Below are 21145 nucleotides of genomic sequence, written 5' to 3'. Positions count from 1 at the left end.
GGAAGTCAAAAAACAACATTGAAAGGTTTATGATGGCAATTATTTGCAAGAACGTTTACAAGTACATATGCTTTGTGAAGGTATAATCATTTTACCAGTGGTATATTCATGGTCTCTATACGCAGTTAATACTTAAAATCATACAGTGAATTGTTTTTTGCAGAATGATTAGTGTTGAGATGTGGTTACTATTGACAGAAGGCTAATGGAACTTTCATACTAATTTTAAATCACGTTAAAAACGTCATTCCATAGTATAGTTAATTGTACCCAACGTGAGACTGGTTCCTGCTTGTGGATAACGTTTGAAACCCATAAGCCATTAACATGCTAAATATATTCATGTATCGATCAGTTTTTTGGGGTTAATATTCAAATTTTGTAACATGCTTAATCACTTTTACTCAGAAAATACATAATTGTACCAAATTTGAATTAGGCCTATGATGTTTGTCGGCGATCGATATTCGGTTTGGCAACTTTACCTTCGTATTATATAGACACCGAATACCCAGGATTGTCTGACGGCTTGAGAGTCTTTTTGCATAGGCTGTCTATATACTGTAAAAAAATGTGGGCAAAATGGCTTGATAATTCGAACAATGCTGGTCGAATTATCAACTGCCTACACTCTTGCGCAAATTCTTCCCAATAGTTTGACAGCTTTTACCCAATTCAACCTAATATGGGGTAATTTTATCGCAATGCTGGGTAAAGTACATTGCCAAACAGTATCCAACTTGGTTTTTTTTTTACTGTGTACCACCGACAAGAAATGAGAATTCAAAAAAAAAATAATAATAATAAAAAACCGAAATGTGACTGCAGTTGCACATGATCCTTGAACTAAGATTGTTGCGTTTGTTTTTCTTTTCAATTCCACTATTGTTTTTCAAAACTCAGCGAAAGCTGATAAATACCACTAGAAATATGACACTGACGTAAGATGCTTTGAAGGGTTAGCCATTTAAACCACTCGTCCAAAAACGGAACAAATACATGAGTTCCTTTTCAGCAACTTCTACTGGTAATTGTGTATATGGTTGGCAGTTCCGTTTGCACAGTCGTCAAAGATTACCTGAAAAAAGTGCACTGTCAGACAAACCGTGATGTGAAATCAAACAGTCATAAACATTGCTAGCAATATTTATACGGGTTGTGTACCGTTTTGTTGCCAACTTTTATTTGCTTTTGAAGCAAAGAAAACAGAAAACTATGGGACACGGTTGCTGATCACCTGCACGGGCCATTAATTTAGCAACTCTCCTAAAATTTTGTGGCCCTTAACTAAAGTAAACACCTAAATGTTATAAATGCCTCCCGAATTGATCGTTTTGTACCAGATCATACCGTCACTTCAAAGCGAGAGAAAAGTTGTTGTGAGTTGAAGTTGAAGAATTGAGTTGAGTTTTTGAGTTGAAGAATAACACCATGCGTGCATTACTGCTCATCGCCATCTGCGCCATCGCGGCATCGGTCGGTGCGTTTTCTCTTCGGGTGAGTTTGTGAAAAGGTGTTTCGAATTCTGTTTTTCCTACGAAATTTGCATTCAGTCATTTTTGCTAGTTTTTTTTCTAGTACAATACAGTGAGTGTATGATGTTAAGCCATGCCCGAATTTCTTGGCTACGGCTTAAAATTACACACGAGACTATGGTAGCGGCTGCAGCCACTTCCCATACACCTGTGTGTGATTTTAAACTGTAGCCTTATAGTTCACCATGCGACTTCAAGTGTGTGCTGCCACCAAGAGTTTTAAAAGCCCCAATTTTGCATTTGGTTATTTTTTAAGGTGCCTTATGAAGAGCGTGCATTGACCAAGGAAGAAGAGGAGATGTTGGTGGGTCTCCTTGAGGCAGAACTGGCAACCAAGAGCGCCAAGGAGGTGGCAATGATGATTCTTGCAGACCGTAAGTCTAGAAATATAGGCAGCCTCCAAATCCAAATCAACTTTTATTGCTATTCAAACGAGTAAGCTAAAGTCGCTCTCTATGGGTGTTTTCGAAACCTTTGCTTCGGCTTCGGATACGGCTTTGCCTCCTACTTCTGAATCACTGGGAGGCAAACTAAACAAAAATATTACAACATGTGGTTTCATATCAACCGATTGAATGTTCCTGAAGCAGAGCAGTGCAGGCACCTTAAATGTAGCTGGAGTTCCAGAAGTTGGAGTCCTAATCTCCTTAAGCCGAAGACGAAGCAAAAGCCAGTCGTTTCGAAAACGCTCTATGTCTTTAAAAACTTGACAAATCCGACTTTTTGGCCCCGCCAACATTTAGTTCCTGTACATTTCGCACAGTTCTTTGGAGATTGAGCCAATTTATTTTTAACAATGAAATACGGACCTCCATTTGATCTTTAACTTTAAAGACCGAAAAACATGCCAACAACTATACATCTATAGCAAATCGCACAATAGAGATACACGGCGGTTGGGCGGTGGGTATACGAGCGAATTGACGCCCTTGAGTCTATTAAAGGTAAAATATTGTTGTTGTACTTTCGTCAACAGAGGGCGTAAGCACGCGCCAAGCATCAGGTGATTGCACAACGGATGCAACCTCAGCTCATTGCTGCGGCCAGGTCAAGTTCGCTGGCAAGTTTGATGTGGATGGTAAGTCCGTGACTTAGAATTTGTCAAACGTAAAAGCACGACCAAAATAAGCTAAAGTCATCGGAACACCACTAGAGCAAAATTTGATCTGGACATCAAAACGTTACCAAATAAATGCGGGTATATAGGGAAATTATTAGACTCCGATTCACTTGTTTAATTATTCTCTTCCTTTTTTTTTATTATATCGCATCGATCAAGAATGTGTCACTACGTACTTTACGCATGCGCATGGTATTCAAGAATTAAAGCGTTCGGTTACCATTTTTTGGGATGAAGAACATAAGCAGACACCTGAAAATTGATAAATAGCTTCTTTGTACGACGAACGATTCGCGACGAGATGAAGCGTTCGATCAGAAGTTCAAACTTCCAACCCCTCAATGAAAAAACAAATGGTAAAATAAATGAGACTTTGATGCATGTCATAAATGTGAAACTATATTACCATTTCCAAAGTGTTCTTTAGTTCAGAATGTACATGTAGCTTGCTTAAAAGGGTTTTTGTTTTAAATCTAGCTTGTGTGCTGGCCGAGTATAATGTCGAAGATTTGAGTGTTCACTTGAAGTTGACCGTCCTAGGTCATGACATCATCGACGAGACGGTGTCAGGTACGTAGACAGCAGACCCAATTTATTCTACTCTTGACATTGTGTAACAAATTTCATAAGCACTCTCTCAAGTTAAGAACTTCTTGTTAAAATTTAATAACATGTTGTGGGCCCCGATTCTTTCAAAAGTCAGGAACCACCATTGACATTAATATTCAGGTTAAGTTTTTAGCTTCGAATGTTGAAAAGTGATCAAAGGTAATTCTTTTTGTGAACTTTGTCTCCAGAATCCAATATCGTTTGAAATAACAATTTCAAAGACAAATTCAAGATGTGCTTTAGAATGTAATTAACGTTAAAAACCTGATGATATTAACTGGCGTGTGCTAACTGATACTGACAGAGCGTTCTGAATCAAACGAATGGCTAATTCTATCCAGCAAGAAATTGTTTCCAAAGGCATTATACCGAATATTTCAGAGTCATTCCGCTCTACAGGGTGTCAAAAAAACCGAAACCCAAATGTCGGGACCATTGTTTTAGTGAAGTTCTAAATGTAACACAAAAGCCACGAAATGAAAGCTCAATTCATAAGCTTTCTTTATATAAGAATCGTTCAAATCACTTATATATATTTTACAAGTTACGGACTTTTAAACGCAACCACCATTTTAAAGTTCTGTTCACGGATCACAAAAAGGTAAGTGTATACTTTCAGCAAAACGAAAAACATCACATAAGGATGTGTGTGAATTTTTTTTCATTTTGCTGAAAGAACGCACACTTATTGTGTGATCCATGGACAGAACTTTTAAACGGTGGTTGTGTTTAAAATTCCGTAACTTGAAAAGTACATAAGTGATTTGAATGATTCTTGTACTAAAGGAAAGTTATGAATTGGGCTTTGATATCCTAGATTTTCAAAGTGCTACATGCAGAACTTCACTACAACAATAGTCCTGACATTTGTGTTTCGTGTTTTTTTACTCACCCTGTATGATCAGAATGTGAGAACCCCCTCTACTTCTGATGATTATAATTCCGATAGAAATATTATTGGATGTCTTCGTTCTGCAGCTCATGATCCGCCTGCCATCTGCGCACCTATCCCCGACGTGCCATTCACATCGATATGCATCAAGTTATCGGATCTGGAGGTAACCGGAAGCAAGTTTCACGGCTGCATCGCTCTGTCTGCCAAGTTCTTCGGCCACACTGTGGTCACCGTTAACCTTGGGTGCGTGAACATCGGGTAGACTGTACATCGACGATTGGCCATTGATTTGGGACAAATGAGGGCGCTCCACGGACAGTGAATCCAATGTTATTGGCGTAAACTTGCTATGGGTGCATAACTATTATGTTCCCCTGAATACCTAAGTTCCCAATACCTATTATGTTCCCAACCCTAACCCTGAGGACATAGGTATTGGGGAACGTAGGTATTTGGGGAACACTCGGGTAGACCCCGTTGCTTTAATGGACATGTGACACGTACGTTTACAAACTCGGACTTTTTAGATTGAAGTAGGCCTAACTTGAAATTAGCTATTTTTACCCAGTTTATTACTGGAAAATTGCATTGGTAAAGCGCGCCCCCATTCAAAAAATGGCCAATCAACAGTACGCAAGAGCTATTATATGGCGTGAACCACGAGGTTTGACCACTTGTGCACTTTATAACAATTATATGTAGGCCCGAGTTCTGCACTATCTTCTTTTCAATAAGGCTGATTTTAGTAACTGAGATATAAAGCATAATTGAGTCGATATGCAATTGAATCAAAGGAGTTATCGAACACCGTACAGCGTTTGAGTTTTCACAAAGTACAGTTATAATTAATTAGTTCAATAAATCACAGTTATATATTTTTTGTTCAATAAAAATCATATATTTACGTGCTATTCAAGACCATAGCTTTCAGACAATCCTGAGGCTAAAACGATCACCATTCAAAACATCGTCAACTCAATTCGCTTCGAAACACGTAACTATATATTGCCACTATGCGGAGCCTCCAGGTGCCTTAATTTGTGGTGACGGTGACAAATTATGACGTGGGCTTAATTGTTATTCAATTTTGAAAGCAACCGTCAAATTAATCAATGAATCAATCAAAAAATTAATTCAACAAGAATAATTACCATTACACTATTAAATTTGAATAAAGAATTGAGAAAAGTCTTTGGCGGTATGTACGGCACAGAAATATAAATTTGGTAAAAGGGTTGTCCGCTAATTAAGTCAAATTGTTTAATATCTTTGTGGGCCGGTTGCAACCGTTGTGAAATAACTTAATAGGCTCTGGCCGACAACTATAACTATGCAGGGCTCACCCAGAATCAGCAGGAAACCTCGTATATCAGTTAATTTACCGATAAATACAAATAAATTTGTGTCAATGAATTTATGATGTCAGTGGTGATCTTGGCTTTAATCTTAAAACAATAAAGGTTCTTCAGTCGGGCAACGCGTTGTTTACTGTGATGTTTCATAAATTGTTGTCTTGAACATTAGTTTAAAAATCTTTTATCAAAGCTTTTCGAGTATGTACACGGTACTAAAGTTGCCAAGCTTCAGAGAGAAAAAAAAAAGGGTTCTGGACAGAGAATCTAGCTACAGCGCCCTCAAGTGTTTACTTGAAACCCTAATCAAGATGGCTGCGCCCATGCCGCAAAAAAAGTTTTACAGACAACGAGCCCATTCTAACCCGCATTCAGACCACTCCTTCGAGTAGTGAGTAGATATTAGCATGTTATTGAATGTATACAGACATTAGTGTCTAATATATCAGGTCATCATGGCTGATAAATAATCCTCAAGGTTTAGTTTTTCAAGCAGAAAGGATCACTAAACAGTTCAGTAAACCGTCATGACCGTAACACACGGGCTTGAGGGGGGGGGGGGGAGGGGTGGTAGTAGGGGGGGGGTTACTTTGGGGTAGGGGGTTTTGCTGACACTTGACAGACCATTCGTGCTAAAACTAAAAGCTAGACAGGATTTTCTTTTTGCAGGACACCCGCCCTCTCCCTCTGCTCTGGGGAGGGGGGGGGGGGGGGGGGGGGGACTGGATACAATCTTCCCCAGGAGTGTGAAATCTCAGCTTTTTAAGCTGATTTCAGCTTTTTTGGTTTCGGATTCCAGCTTTTTTCCCTACAATTGCTGTGTACAAAAGTATAGGCGATTTCCAAAATTCAGCTTTTTACACATTTTCAGCTATTTTTATCAGTGGTCACTCACACCCCTGCTTCCTATGGAGTAATGGGGGGGGGGGGGGGGGGGGGGGTGGGGGGGGGGGGGGTTGCTGTTGACAACCCCCTCCTCCTTCCCCCAACCCTAGTGACGCCCCTGGTGGTGACAGACAAAGGCTGTGTTGAATTGACTTAATCCTTGATTTTGCGCACAGTCCAGTTGATCCAGATGGGATGGATTGGAGTGACCTCTACCCAGCATTCTGTGCTGGGTCGCAAGCAGAGTGTGGCACGTCCAACAGTGAGAGCCAGCCCAAAGCCCAGGTGGAGTTCTTGGATGTAGGATGCGGATATGGTGGCCTTCTAGGTGAGTAAGAATCCCTTTTTAAAGTAAACGAAAAGAGTTAATCAACGGAGGCTGCTCAATGGGCCCATTTTCTCAGCCTAGGCGGAGGAGGCCTCAACATGACACTCCACAGTGTCTAGAAAAAACGGTAAGGAAGGAGGAGGCGTGAAAATGGTGAATTATTTTACTTTGCCCCTGGAAAGTAAAGACTCTGTGTTTTGCTTTGCTCACTGTAACGAGTTCTGTTTTAAAATCCGAAGCCGAATATCAGCCAACTTGGTGTTCTTGAAGAATTTAACTGGCATTGTAAGCCGGACAATTTATAATGAACATAATGCTTGCTCTATTTGATACAACGTGGTTATTATCCAGATCTTTATGTGCATTATACAGTGTCCTTGTCGCCCATGTTCCCCCGCACGCTGATGCTGGGTATGGAGATACGTATGAAGGTGTCGGACTACGTCCAGGATCGGATCAAAGCGCTGAGACAGAATCAGGAAGGGGCGTACCAGAACATTGCCTGTCTGAGAGTTAACGCCATGAAACACCTGCCAAACTTCTTCAGGAAAGGACAGGTATAAGTGGACAGATCCAAACGATTTCCATCTTATTAAAACAAAAAAGTCCTACAAAACAAAAGGAATTCATATTCAGGGGGAGTGTGGTCTAGTGGTTAGGGATTGTGACTCATGATCAGAGGGGCAGGAGTTCGAATCCAGCTGCTTGTGATATGTTGTGTCCTTAGGCAAGCCACTTCACCCCCACTTGCCTTTTTCCAACAAAAAGTATAATAGGTACCGGCGTTAGCTGGGGAGTAACCTGCGATGGACTGGCATCCCATCCAGGGGGAATAGAACTATTATCAGTTGTTTCATGCCAAGGAAACCAGAGATAAATGCCGGCCTGACGGGCCACATCGTCTCGTGACGGACTTTACTTACTACACAGAATTATCCTGCATTTATTTATAAAGATTCTATTGTGTTGTAGATATCTAAGATGTTTATCCTGTTCCCTGACCCACACTTCAAGAAGACCAAACACAAGTGGCGAATTGTCAACCAGACTCTTCTTGCCGAGTATGCCTACATCATGAAAGAAGGGGTGAGTTGGTACAAGACGATGTTTTGATTTGCTTGGATCATTGATAAAAAATAAGATTTGGGTGTTACTGGAGATGGAAGTTCTGTAAGAATTCCGATACTTTCCTGCCACAAAACTTACTGAAATCCCTCTAGACTGCTAGATAGTGATAATTTGACAAAGAGTTTAAGAAAAACAAAAACAGTGCATAACACAAACAAAACTGATGCAAAAGGAAAATATTACTTCAATGAGCAGTTTTTATTTACAATTATTGGCTTGATACAGTCTTCACTAGATACTACTTTTTCTTGTTTCTTGGTAGGGACTTCTGTACACAATCACAGACGTGAAGGAGCTGCACGACTGGATGTGTAAACATCTGAGTGAACATCCACTGTTCCAGAGAATCACAGACCAGGAACAGGTACGGCAAGTCGTCACTACAAAACCCAAGGACAGTCCTTCTGATTTGAGGCGTGCGATCACACCCCCACGCCATCGCACGCCTAAAAGCTTCCCGAGAAGTGCGAATAATCGCACGCCTGAATCCCTCTTTACCGCACACCTCGGCTTACTTTTACGGCATAATTATGCTTCATAATTAGTGGGGAAAAAGTATGTCAGTGAAGAGAAAATGGCTTTACTGTTAACCAAGATGAATATTATAAAAAAAACAACTCCAGATTGTTCAGTCCCAGCTTGGACCACAGAATCACAGCCTAGAAGAATCACTCACCTAAAAAAATCCAGGTGTGCCTTTTACCACACGCCTGTGATTTTCAAATCAGGACTGCAAGGATGGAGCATAGTCATCATAAGTTAATCAGAAGTCATCACAAGTCATTCACAAATCAATCACAAGTCATTCACATATCAATCACAAGTCAATCATAAAGCCAATCACAAGTCATCACAAGTCAGTCACAAGTCTTCATAAGTTATCAAGCCCCAAGTCAATTCGCAAGGCTTTCAAATGAACTTTGGCAATGGCATCTCTTTTTTATTGTTCTTTGTCCGTTTACTTGTGATTTAGTTGTTATGGATCTGTGATCTGTACTGTTGGGGCTAAAGACTGCCAGATTCCTTTTCAACCAGCTTTATTTTGAGTCTTTCAGTTTAACGGGCGAGTTTCAAATTAAAAAAGGTACTTTCCTCCTTGTTTTGTTTATAGGTCCAGGACCCAGTTGTGGAGTTGTTGGGTCAGTGCACCGAGGAAGGTCAAAAGGTCACGCGTAACAATGGCGACAAGTTCCCGGCTGTCTTCAGAAGAATCAAGGATCCCTTCACATGACGACAAACACTTTTTTACTTTTGTGTACAATGTATATTTTTGATGTCTTTCTTCCATAGTACATTGTAACCGGCATTGGTAGATGGTTCATAATGTATCAGTGACACCAGAATGTTTCAAAATACACAACTAGGTCCGGCTGAGTTTGTATCAGGCATGCAACTGGGAATTTACAACAACAAAAACAAGGACATTCTAAACCACACAAGACTTTGTACAGTATTTTTCAATTTGTAATGGCATTCATGATAAGTAAAAATCGAGGATATCAGCGGATCCGAGGAAAAGTTGCATTTCTGTAAAGTACGTAATAACATGACACCACGGCATATTTCAGTAATTACATGTATACAGTTTATTGGTAGTGTCTTCGTCTTTCAAACGAGATACAAATGCTGACTGAGTTTAAAACTAAAACTAAATCTCAAGTTACTTGCGATACAGATACATACAAGTACGAGTTCTGAAAGAAAGGAGCAGGCACAGAAAAATAGATGCGAACGTAACGGTGAAGGGCAAAAACCTCATTTGATTTACATCACCCCGACGCAAAAATTCCATCTATGAATAGACTTTAATGTCATTGAAAAAACACTTTTTTCAATTTGAAACAGCACGCCCAATTAAAAATGCAGGGTCAGGTCAAGTCTCGCAGACACAATAGCACAAACAAAATTGCAGAGCCAATGAAGGATTTTTTCATCTTTTGAAACAGGAAATTAATAAAATTAGGCCATTTCATTGACAACAACAAATTGCAGAAGGAACGCAGAACGGAAAGTAAAAGAAAGTTGATTTTTATGGAAACTACACGCAGTGTAGGCTTGGTTTTATATTCATGGACCATAGATATGAAATGGAATTGGCATTAATCTTTCACATGTTGTGATATTATTATTAGAAGTTCAATATATCAAACAATCATTGAAGTTTTAAATTTATAATCATTTATATTGGATGTCGTGTAAATCGGCTTTAATTTTCTCAATTAATGGTTTCAATGATGAATATAGAAAAAATGAAATAAAAGATTTTTTTCAAATTCCATTCTTTTACTGTGTCCATTTAGACTCGATCAAAAGAACTTTATGTTGAAAAAGGTTTTTGTCTCACATGATGTTGCCTTCAAAATGTGTTTATCTCCGACTCTGTGTATCAGCTGTTTTTTTTTTATCTTCACATGCACAGAAAGATATTGAATATGAATACAACACCCCTCTGAACGAAAACGTTAAATTGTGGGTCTTTTCTTCAATATACATGTACAAGTCTAGCGGCGCCTAACAGACTGGGTTTAAGTAAAATGGCAAATTCGGAGACACATTTTAATAGAACAAAGTTCTCTACAAAAGAGATGAATCTGAAACATATTTGTTATACACTATTATGGCTAAATCATATACATATAAGAATGCTAGAGTTAACAGTAACTTTACCATTTTCTCTAACCGGTTTACCAAGGTTTTATCCACCAGTAACCAGGTTTAGTGGTTAATCTTACCACTATTAGCCAGTTTACCGATCAGGTTAACACATTTTCATCTTATCAGTTCTTTTTGATTGGTCAAATCAAAATGCACTTTCCGTTGTATTAAAAGGCAATTTTGAAAGAATTGTTTATCTATTCTACAAGATTAATATTTGTACAGCATAAACAAAGGCTTTAAATTTTGATTATAAACAAAAATAATTGGTGACCATTTTTTTTTCTTCTCCCCAACTAACCGAACTGAATTTACTGAAAGACGAAACTACACTATGAACAAAACCAACAGAATCTATTAAACGGAAGAGGTTTTGCCATCTCCTCGTTTAAATAAAAAAAATATCTAATAATTTTGTCGACCCACGTTAACTCAAACATTCTACTCTTCATTTACATTTCTCTAAAAGCCAGCAACTAACAATTCCCAAATAAAAAAAATATGATCACCAATCATTGACTTTATATATGTATACAGCCTTTTTATTTTGTTTCCACCACTTCTCATCTTCATTTGTAGACGAGACGGCATGATGAAAGGGGTTGGTAGCGGTCGTTACATCCCTAATTCTAGGATTTCTGAGACACAAACTTCTGGGTTTGGAAGTTCTGGGGTTTCTTGGCTTTGTCGGGTTTCCTCCACAGTGTGATTTCCTACGAAAAGAAACAAAAACAGGAAAATTTGTTTAAAAAAGTTAACTGTAAAAAGCTATACACAGGGAAATAAAGATTGACATCAATTGATCTGTTCTGTACAACTTGTTTTGCCTCTAGCCCAAGTTGTTTAAAATAACTGACAAGAAAAATGGAGTAGTATGCTAGGAAGACCTCACCAAGACCTTCAAACTCAGCTGAATGTATTAGAAGTCACATTTAATTCCAACCAGGCAATGTATCTGCTGCCTTACTTCAGTGCTTGATACACCTTTATTCCTTATCCCCAAGTCCCCAGGCATTTTTGCTACGATGCAACCTCAATCCTGCAAAATCCTCCAACTGCCTCCATGTAAAAATTGCATACAGCCTCAATCCTGCAAAATCCTCCATTATTTCTTGAATGTGGTCCTTGGAGGGGTGACCACTGCCTCAATCCTGCAAAATCCTCCGGTATTTCTTGAATGTGGTCCTTAGAGGGGTGACCACTGCCTCAATCCTGCAAAATCCTCCAGCAATCACTGTAAATATGTTGAGGCAGAGCCAGTGACATCCTGGAGCAGTGCGGAGGATTTCAAGTATAATCTAGGCCTAAATTTATGCACGGCTGAGCAGTAACAATGCAAGGTCGTTGACACAGTGCATCCCTGAAAATCAGCCACACATTTTTGCCATATAGCCTCAATCCTGCAAAAATCCTCCATTTTACAAAGAAGTTTTTGGAGGATTTGGGAAGGTTAGGGTTATTATATAAAGCCTTGAACAACTATGATTATGCATCAACATCTGTGAATATGCATGCATGTAGAAAGGGCGCCCTCTAATAATCTCGCTGGAAATGCATTGTGATAATAATTTACGGCCCTGGCCGAGACCCGACCTGTTGTTTGAAGTATCTCCTCTCCTCCTCATCAACAAGGACGAGGTTCAGGTAATAGCGGGTGGAGAACTTCTTGTTGACGTCTCGCATCGTCGGCGTCAACTCATAGCCAGACAGGAACAGCCGGATGGGAATGGATTCACCTGAGATGAAGGCAGGAAGATGGAGGAAACTTCAAGATGTGAGCCAAGACATTTTTGATGGCATACTGTGAAGGGATGGTGTGTAAGTTTATTTTGACACCCCTTCATGTATCAGTTATTACTTAAAGGGAATATACATCATTTGCTTTTGCTGTAATTTTCAGAAATGGATGGAATTGGGGGGTTGGAAATATATAGCAAATATAGTTACACTGTCTTTTTTGAGGTTTTGGGTTCGAAAATGCAATAAAAACCAAGAAAAACGATCATTTTCCTATAGTCTGGTTCCCTGACTCCATATAAGAAGAATCAGAGCAGTTTACATACATTGGGGAATTGTAAGGTCAGGGAACCAGTCTAGCTGGCTCGTACCCGTTCATAGGTTTGTAATCGATTGCAAACAAGTGCGATGGTCAATTGGGGCCAGTATTTGAAAAAAGCCAGTTTTTTCCAACGCTCATCGGCCGATCAGCGTTGGAAATTGATACAAAAATACCACTTTTCTTGAAAATGACAGTATACCAGGTGCCATGATTTTACAGGATGCTTTACACTGTCATTCACTAACAGTCCAGCAAGGTATTTCAAAATTATTTGGTAGTTTTATTTTTTGAAGTTTGCAAATGTTGTATTTTCCCTTTAAAGAAAGAATTTTAGTAATAGCTAAAAGAGTTGGTTTCATTTAGTAGGAAAGAGATCTCACCTCTCACTGGTGCCCCGTCCATGATTTCATACTTTGCTATGGTCTCGTTCTCGTTGAAGGTATTGGGACCTACCAAAGGTGGAAATTAAAATGAGAAAAAAAAATGAAATGCAGCAGAATTCAGGAATATAAAGGCAGAAACAGTTTTTTTTTTCACCACTTTGCACCCTTTCCCATCCACCAAACCACACCCCTCTTTTTACTTTTGTTTGCTTTAAGCCACAAATAATGCACCCATTTCCCTCTTCCCCAACCCATTACAACTACCCCCTATCCAATCCACCTCATCTTGGTCACAACCCATGCACCCTTTATTGCCCCCTTTCACCCCTAGGGGTATTGATACTAACCCAATATCACCCACCTGATCCTCATTACACACCTATTACCCAATGCACCCTTTCTATTCTCCCCCCCCCCCCCAAAAAAAAAAAAAAACCTAGGGTGTGATCCACCACCACCTTTAGCCATCTTCCTGATCCTCATCACACATTCATTACCCCCATGCACCCTTCCTCCCCCTCCCTACACCCCTATGGGTGTTCCACTCCCCTCTTAAGCCACCCACCTGAACCCGTTGTCTCCCTCTTGATAATGGCAAGCTCCATGTGTTTAATCTTGATTCGCACCAGCAGAAAGTAAATCTTCCCGACTATAACGTCTTTAAGGTGGTACCTGCAGAATTTAAGAAGATTTGGATAATAATAATAATAACTAGAGATGTGTTTGTGGACAAACCCAAGCTGTTTCGGATATTCAAAATACTCTGAGAACGTGATGAACAATCAGTGACGTCACTAAAAATGTCATCTATAACAGCACATTATACGTACATGTCAAGTTATAACCAAATCGAACATATAGGTCTGTAAATATAGGCCTATAAAGAACAAAATGCCCCTTTAAGGGACGTCACATGACATTTGATGATGACATCACATGAATTTTCATCTATAACCCATCTCGGCATTGGTACGATCACAACATTTTTCTAGGACCATCTGTGGCTGGTAGTCTAAGTGTGTACCAGGTCTAACGTCGATCACATAATTTACAAAAGTGCCAAAGTAGAGTGTTTTAAAACGTGTACAAACCCTATGGGGAAAAATGCATCTTTAATGTGATATAACCCAACACCTGATGACGTCACGATCACAAATTTCTTCTAGGACCATGTGTGGGTGGTGGTCTAAGTATGTATCAAGACTGAGGTCGATCGGATTTACGAAGGTGCCAAAGTGGAGTGTTTTAAAACTTGTACAAAACATATGGGGAAAAACGCATCTTTAATGTGACGTAACCCAACACCTGATGACGCCACGATTACAAATTTCTTCTTGGACCATCTCTGGGTGGTGGTCTAAGTATGTACTAAGTCTGAGGTCGATCGCATTTATGAAGGTGCCAAGGTGGAGTGTTTTAAAACGTGTACAAAACATATAGGGAAAATGTGCATCTTTAATGTGGAGTAACGTAACACCTGATGACGTCACGATCACGAATTTCTTCAAGAACCATCTGTGGGTGATGGTCTAAGTGTGTACCAAGTGTAACGTCGATCGGATTTACGAAAGTGCCGAAATGGAGCGTTTTAATACATGTACAAACCCTATGGGGAAAAATGCATCTTTAATGTGACGTAACCTGACACTTGATGACGTCACGATCACGAATTTCGTGTAGAACCATCTGTGGGTGGTGGTCTAAGTATGAATTAAGTTTAAAGTCGATCGGATTTACGAAGATGCCAAACTGGAGTGTTTTAAAACGTGTACAAAACATATGGGGAAAAATGCATCTTTAATGTGATGTAACCTGACACCTGATGACGTCACGATCACAAATTTCTTCTAGGACCATCTGTGGGTGGTGGTCTAGGTATGTACCAAGTTTGAAATTAATCGGATTTAAAAAAGTGGCAAAGTGGAGTGGTAGAAGAAACGTGTGTAAAACCTATGGAGAAAAAGTCTGAAAAAAGAGAGGGGGGTAAAAAAAAAAAAAAAAAAAAGAAAAAAGAAAAAAAAAAATCTTAACGAAAACAAGAGCTGTTTCGGTGTGTTACCGAAACAGCTAATAACATTTGTAAAGGGCCGGTATCTGCCTGAAAAGGCGCTCATAGCACTTGAGGAGAAAGTCAAGGTAGGATGGTGTGTTGTGAGAGATGCTATGTTGCATCTTTCTATCTATCTAAACCTCGCTCAGATGACATGCGACTGCTTAGAGTCGATGCGAGGGACGCCATAGGGATAAAGCAGGCCAACCAAGAACAGACTGGACAACGGCCTTAAAACCGCAGACGATGGTTGTATCTTTCTATCACCCTGTTTGTAACGCTGTTTGTGTCCCGAACTGTCACACAACATCTGTCAAGGTGTGACACCATTATACCATGGCCCTCAATGCTGAAAATGCACTAAAAAGCGACAGTGTATTTACCTTTAGAATGGTAACAATCGGGCATATACACACACTGGAGTCTATGACTAGACTAGTCAGCTTGCGGCTTCTTATCATTCACATAAAAAGTGACCATGAACTGACGAGACTACCACACCCCTTATAAAGCTCTTTTCTAATCTCCCATCTTTGACCTCAGGGTCTGCAACCACCTGTCACTCTATCTGTCCCCCTATGTGTCACTGAGTCTGTCTCCCTATTTGTCACACTGTGTGTTCCATACTCACTTTGATATGTTGTATTCAAACTCTACGTGTAGGTAGTCCTCAATACCGACTTCCATCTTAATTGAACAATTGACCACACATGACCACATCTGTCACCCTGAAGCCCTTTTCACACTAGACAAATCTTGGGGTTGACGCAGGGTTGACGCAGGGTTGAAAACATGCATCGTTTCTCACTTGAAGAATTTCAACCCTGCGTCAACCCTGCGTCAACCCCGAGATTGATTTCGCCCCGCGTTGAACTCAACACTGCTCCAGACCAGGGTTGAGATTTTCAACCCAGGTTGAAAATCTTGCTAGGGTTCAAAACAGTAGTAACTGAGCATGATAAGCTTGATTTGCATGAAACAAGTGTGAAACGATGCGGGGTTGAACGCGGGGTTGAAAAATCAAAACCTCAACCCAAGGCGGCACTGGATCGCCCGGGGTTGAGTTCAACCCGGATTAAAAGGCTCAAGTGTGAAAAGGGCTTACATGTATCTGTCATGCCATTTGTCTCCCTACCCCACACTGTGTGGTCATTCTACTCACTTTGATTTGTTGTATTCAAACTCTATGTGTAGGCAGTCCTCAATACCGACTTCCATCTTGATGGAGGAGTTGACCTCAGGGTAGTGGGACAGGGTGTGGACGAGTAGATCTATCTCTTTCACTGTGTCGGTCAACCGTTTTGTTATCGTTACTCGTAGGAAATACCTGTCATTCAAATGAAAACGCATACCAACTATTAAACAAGTAGACAGCGACTGAGATATAATTTTTAAAAGTTACATTCTTGTAAAAGGTAACTAAAAATTTTCACTAAAAATTCATCACACTTTAATATCCAGGACAGTAACTTTTTTTCAGAAGGGTATATCTGCGGCACACCCATTGTCAGAAACACATGTATTTTTGGCAGGAATCATCTTGTAATTCATTAATCAGATTGTATTAAACAACTTCGATTAGGCCAAAAAAAAAAAGTAAGTCGATCTCTGGTCAGCGCGCACGTCAATTTTAATCATGCGCGTCAATCTTTTTTTTTTCCCCAAATGTTCCGCGGTAGCTCCAACAGCGCCCTCTATTGCCGCACCTCCTCAATTTGTTTTACCAAAGAGCACCAAGGAATGGGAAATTGCACCAAGGCAAATGATTGAGAGCACCAAGGTAAATTATGGAGGACACCAATGTACATGAGGACACCAAAAAAGCAAAATAGTACCCCACCTTGTCTGTACAATCCAAGCTTGAAGAAAAAAAAAGAAGCCGCGTCGCCGGCGCCGCGTCAATTCCGGAACTTTGGTCTGACCAGAGACCGAATATTTTTTTTTGTGGCCTTATCCTTTTTGCAAGAAGGAGTTGTCCAGATTTTCTGCGACAAATACCCGATACAATGGGACTGTAGAGGATGAAACTGGCTCTTGGAGACTTACCGTAACCTTACGTTGGCACCAGTGTAGGACTCGTACGGTTTCTCGACGTTCAAAAACTCGAAATTGTAACCAGTGGATTGCGACAACTCGCCCGGCCGCGCAAGTTCTTTGACTAGGGATGTGAACTCATGATGGTTGCCTCTGTCGTAGTAAAGCTCTAGAGAATCAAAACATGGAAATGATGTTATTTAAAAAGGGAATGTACATCATTGGCTTTTGCTGTAATTTTCAGAAATGAACTATTTGAGGGGTTAGTATAATAGACATTTTTAAAGTTTTGTGTTCGAAAAGGTTGGAAAAACCAAGAAAAACAAAATGTTCAAGTAGTCTGGTTCCCTGACTCCACAAAAGACAAAATGAATCGATTTATAGATGATGGAAAATTGTAAGGCAAGGGAACCAGTCTAGCTGGCCTGCACCCGTTCATGAACATGTAACCAATAGCAAATACAATTTGGACTGAAAAATTGTAAATTTGGAACAGTAGTTGAAAAACAGTTAGGTTTTTCCAAAGCTGGTCGGCCGACCACCGTTGGAAATGTATACAAAAATACCATTTTCTTGAAAATGACTTCACACCAGGTGCCATAATTTTACAAGATGCTTGAGACTGTCATTTACCAACATCCTAGTAAGGTATTTCGTAAAAACTTGGAAGTTTTATTTTTTGATGTTTGCAAATGTTGTATATTCCCTTTAACACACAAGGTAGGTTTAGCCATTTTGAGTGGATTTATTGCCTTGCCGTATGCAAAGAGTAAAGTCAGGGGGGGGGGGGGGGCGTTTGGGCATACTCACCAATCTGTCCGACAAACTCTATGCGTATGCCTTGGTGTTCCAGTTTACGCCCCTTCAGATTAACGTTAACCTTTCCCGCGATGGATTCCCCGTCGTAGAAGAGATACAATCGCTCCTTCTTGCCATCTTCGGTTTTGATCTCTGCCATCTTACGAGTGGATGCATCGTCCAGGACGATGTCAATGTCAGCCCCTTGCCCAAAGCCGAGGAAACTCTGACAGATTCACACAAAGTTTTCTTCATCATAAACATGATAAATCTAAGTTTTCGAACAAAAATTTGGTTTGAACACAAATTTTGGAGTAAATGTAGGATAGGCCTACATTATGCTAGCTGGCTAAAGAACTTAAGAAGCAACATCTATTTTATATTTGGTAGATGTGCCTATCGAGTATTAAATTGTTCGTAGTGGCTATTGTTATGGCAGCCGTAACGCCATTTTCAACTGCTATTATTGCGGTATTGCGAAATCACCATTGCAAATCTGTATCACATTTATAACTACACATTCAACCAGAACGCTTCTTAGCTCGACTGGCTACATGTTAGACTACTTTGCCGGGGATCTGGGTTCGAAACTGCTACCACGCTGCTCAATTATTATCATTTTAAAAATAATTTCTTACTTTCAGTTTTTAATCAAATCGTTCTTTTTATTTAAGTACATGTAGATTTCATTTTCTTCTTCGTAATCCGTGGCTTCGAAGGATTTTTTTAAAATGGAAATAAAGTCTGAGAACCATTCAGTTGACAGTCTGGTTCCAACAGCCAAAGATCCTGATGTTGAATACAGTGTTACTGTTAGGTCAGGGAACCAGAGGGTTCCACAATTAGTAGGCATTGAGTTACAGCTGCCGTAAGCAATACTCAATAGCCATTGCGTAATTTTTTTAACAAGTTTTAAATTAATTTTAAGCATGTTATGTGTTAGGCCTAGGCCCGCCCACAGCTTAAGTTCATGAAATGTTTCGGCATGTATGTTGTAAAGATAATTGTGCTAGTAGTAAAATCAAAATAAATATTAAGCCATATTGATTTGGAAAAAATAGTAGATAGAATGTGTAGGCCCCGGCCCATACGGCATGCCTGAATTTTGTTCTGTCCGAATACTGGGCTGACGTGTCGTTAGGCATGCATGATCGCATTATGCACCGAATTGCACGCAACGAGCGGCCGTGAAGATCACACATAACATGTTTGTGATGTTTACACTCCTTTTGAAAAGCCCAAAACTCACAGGAAAATGAACACAAACATGTACCGATTAACATATTTCTGTCAGACTTACCATGATGACCGGAACTGCGGCAGTATTCGTCCTCAGAAAATTACATCGAAAGTGGGAGGAGATTTGACGGTGGCACAGTCGAAGATCACAAGTTAGTCAATCTGAATGGCGCCCTCTGTCGATTGCTTCTGTACCTGCACATATCAAGATGCAAGAGGGCGCTAAATTTGTTCAAACTTCGTTCTGTATAATGTATGCATCACATGCACATTATCATCAGAATCGCGGAAGCCTTTAATTCCAAATCAAATTCAAAATGGCAATATCATGCAGCCGAAGCTGGAGACGAAGGCACGATTTCAAAAAGCTCGGGGTCTTTCGATTAGCGTCCACTTGTTGCCCCTCCCACGAATGACAAACTTTTCTCTATAACTAACAGTAAGGCTTGTCAACTTTCTATCTGATAAGGTTATAAAATAGAATGATGTTTAAACTAATGTCAATTGTGACAAATAATAAATATCACAGTATGCAAGTTTGCCCGACTGAAGAGAATGCTTTTCTTAAAAAATAGGCATAAAAAATGATTACTGACGTCTTGAATTCATTGAAAAATACTTGTAATTGTATCTGTTGAATAATTATAGTATGCCAGTAAATGAACATGAGGTAAAGCTGGGATGGAACCACTATTCCTGCTGATGTTCGGTTAAGCAGTTGTCGGAGCCTGAATTTCGCGGTGATTGGTTCTTGGTTAAATACTCCACGTGGGAGTTTATACAGGAGACCAGAAACACCGGGGCAAACCCCTTCACTTAGCGATAAGTGTCACTGGGTTCTTTCACGTGCATTGGATTACACAACACACGGAACCTACGGCTTTACGTCCCATCTGAAGGACGAGGCAATAATGGTAAAGTGCCTTGCTTAATGGCACAAGTCTTGACCCGGCGGGCTCGAGCCCCAACGCCACTGTTTCCTCTGAAACACCAGAGTATGAGTCCGGTGTTCTTTACCGCTAGGCCATGACATTCCACGACTTAGCAACGACGTAACGGACTTGCCCACAAAGATTGAAAACTTACTGCATATCAGTGAGTGACAACCCTATTGCATTTGTATGTTGTATGGACCGCCACACTTTCCATAAATAACTTAACAATTTGGAAAAGGGACTTATTGTTTTCAGTTGATTGATATACATTTTTTTACACGAAAATCAATTATTATATAGGCTCATTTCATAATTTAGGTAGAAAGCTTGATGCAGGGTTTGATCATTGAACATTCAATTGAGGCCTATGTTTTGTCCTCCTGCTAAATCTGCCCCCAACCCCCGATAGATTTACCGAGCTGCGACTCGGTAATAGGATAGACGCGTGGAGAAATAATTATTAGATCTGGCCAATCACCAACCGTAGTTTTCTTCAACACGTGCCTCCGCCGCACGCGCATCCTGACGATTGCGCGACAGTGCGAGATCACGCATCGTCTATATCTAGTCACTTCACCAACATTAACACAGCTCAACACGAGGCTGGCTGCGAGCCGCGTTTAGCACGCTGTGGGTCCCGTAGGTCACCATTGGTGTTTTAGAAAAAAGAGAAAAACTTTGTCTAGGTGAGTATTTCAGTAGGTTTTTCTTGTACCATTTATTTCTTGAAAAAGGTGTACATCATTGTTAATTTCCCTTACAACATCGCTGAGTTCATCTTGATATCTTTAATTAGGTCGCAAACGTAATAGTAAAAAGGCACGATTCGCCTTGTCAAAAACTCCACCATGTTCCGATAAAAATGCTTGTGCCGCAAATAGGGTAATTAAAAAAAAATTGAAAGCCAAGTTGAAGAAAAACGTTGTCATGCAGTCTTATAGGGATTAAAAATCACAGATTGTTTTTAGATCAAGCTTTTACCAAAAACATTATATTCGCAAACCTAATTGCGAATGAGTGTTGGTAATGCAGTTTAAAACGGAGTGGCCCATCTGACAAAAGATTTGAATTTTTTATCATTTTGCTCTTCAGTGCTAACGTGCTTCATAGTTTTTGTGAATACTGAATCCTATATTTTCT

The 21145-nt window shown here is 40.0% G+C and overlaps 3 protein-coding genes across 3 annotated transcripts; 2 read left to right on the top strand and 1 right to left on the bottom strand.

The window, feature by feature from the left end:
- The first annotated feature begins 1351 nt into the window (after positions 1–1351).
- LOC119725679 lies at positions 1352–5636 on the top strand. Its single transcript, XM_038197201.1, has 5 exons — positions 1352–1497; positions 1792–1909; positions 2512–2613; positions 3133–3225; positions 4243–5636. Exons 1-5 carry the CDS (start codon positions 1432–1434, stop codon positions 4419–4421), a joined length of 558 nt encoding a protein of 185 aa, XP_038053129.1. The 5' UTR covers positions 1352–1431; the 3' UTR covers positions 4422–5636.
- Positions 5637–5783: 147 nt separating this feature from the next.
- Positions 5784–10701, top strand: LOC119725678 (tRNA (guanine-N(7)-)-methyltransferase-like). The gene is made up of 6 exons (XM_038197200.1): positions 5784–5902; positions 6573–6724; positions 7097–7281; positions 7697–7810; positions 8115–8216; positions 8964–10701. Exons 1-6 carry the CDS (start codon positions 5823–5825, stop codon positions 9081–9083), a joined length of 753 nt encoding a protein of 250 aa, XP_038053128.1. The 5' UTR covers positions 5784–5822; the 3' UTR covers positions 9084–10701.
- Positions 9415–19251, bottom strand: LOC119725677 (vacuolar protein sorting-associated protein 26B-like). Its single transcript, XM_038197199.1, has 8 exons — positions 19132–19251; positions 17844–18057; positions 17046–17202; positions 16162–16326; positions 13515–13621; positions 12947–13015; positions 12101–12243; positions 9415–11220 (listed from the first exon to the last, which is right to left on the bottom strand). Exons 1-8 carry the CDS (start codon positions 19132–19134, stop codon positions 11137–11139), a joined length of 942 nt encoding a protein of 313 aa, XP_038053127.1. The 5' UTR covers positions 19135–19251; the 3' UTR covers positions 9415–11136.
- Positions 19252–21145: the final 1894 nt, after the last annotated feature.

The sequence above is a fragment of the Patiria miniata genome, unplaced genomic scaffold (assembly GCF_015706575.1).
Source record: "Patiria miniata isolate m_02_andy unplaced genomic scaffold, ASM1570657v1 HiC_scaffold_19, whole genome shotgun sequence".
In the NCBI taxonomy this organism is placed as follows: Eukaryota; Metazoa; Echinodermata; class Asteroidea; order Valvatida; family Asterinidae; genus Patiria; species Patiria miniata.
This window is presented reverse-complemented; position numbering and strand designations above follow the sequence as displayed.

What these genes read in the sequence shown, in the direction of transcription:
- LOC119725678 (XM_038197200.1), top strand. Translation starts at nt 5,823, where the DNA reads ATGGCTGCGCCCATGCCGCAAAAAAAGTTTTACAGACAACGAGCCCAT. An exon ending in TCAGACCACTCCTTCGAGTA is followed by an intron (nt 5,903 to 6,572) that starts GTGAGTAGATAT and finishes TTTTGCGCACAG; the next exon opens with TCCAGTTGATCCAGATGGGA. An exon ending in CCTACATCATGAAAGAAGGG is followed by an intron (nt 7,811 to 8,114) that starts GTGAGTTGGTAC and finishes GTTTCTTGGTAG; the next exon opens with GGACTTCTGTACACAATCAC.
- LOC119725679 (XM_038197201.1), top strand. Translation starts at nt 1,432, where the DNA reads ATGCGTGCATTACTGCTCATCGCCATCTGCGCCATCGCGGCATCGGTC. An exon ending in AATGATGATTCTTGCAGACC is followed by an intron (nt 1,910 to 2,511) that starts GTAAGTCTAGAA and finishes TTTCGTCAACAG; the next exon opens with AGGGCGTAAGCACGCGCCAA. An exon ending in TGGCAAGTTTGATGTGGATG is followed by an intron (nt 2,614 to 3,132) that starts GTAAGTCCGTGA and finishes TTTTAAATCTAG; the next exon opens with CTTGTGTGCTGGCCGAGTAT.
- LOC119725677 (XM_038197199.1), bottom strand. An exon ending in AGAGTTTGTCGGACAGATTG is followed by an intron (nt 17,203 to 17,843) that starts GTGAGTATGCCC and finishes TTGATTCTCTAG; the next exon opens with AGCTTTACTACGACAGAGGC. An exon ending in GGTGCCAACGTAAGGTTACG is followed by an intron (nt 16,327 to 17,045) that starts GTAAGTCTCCAA and finishes TTTGAATGACAG; the next exon opens with GTATTTCCTACGAGTAACGA.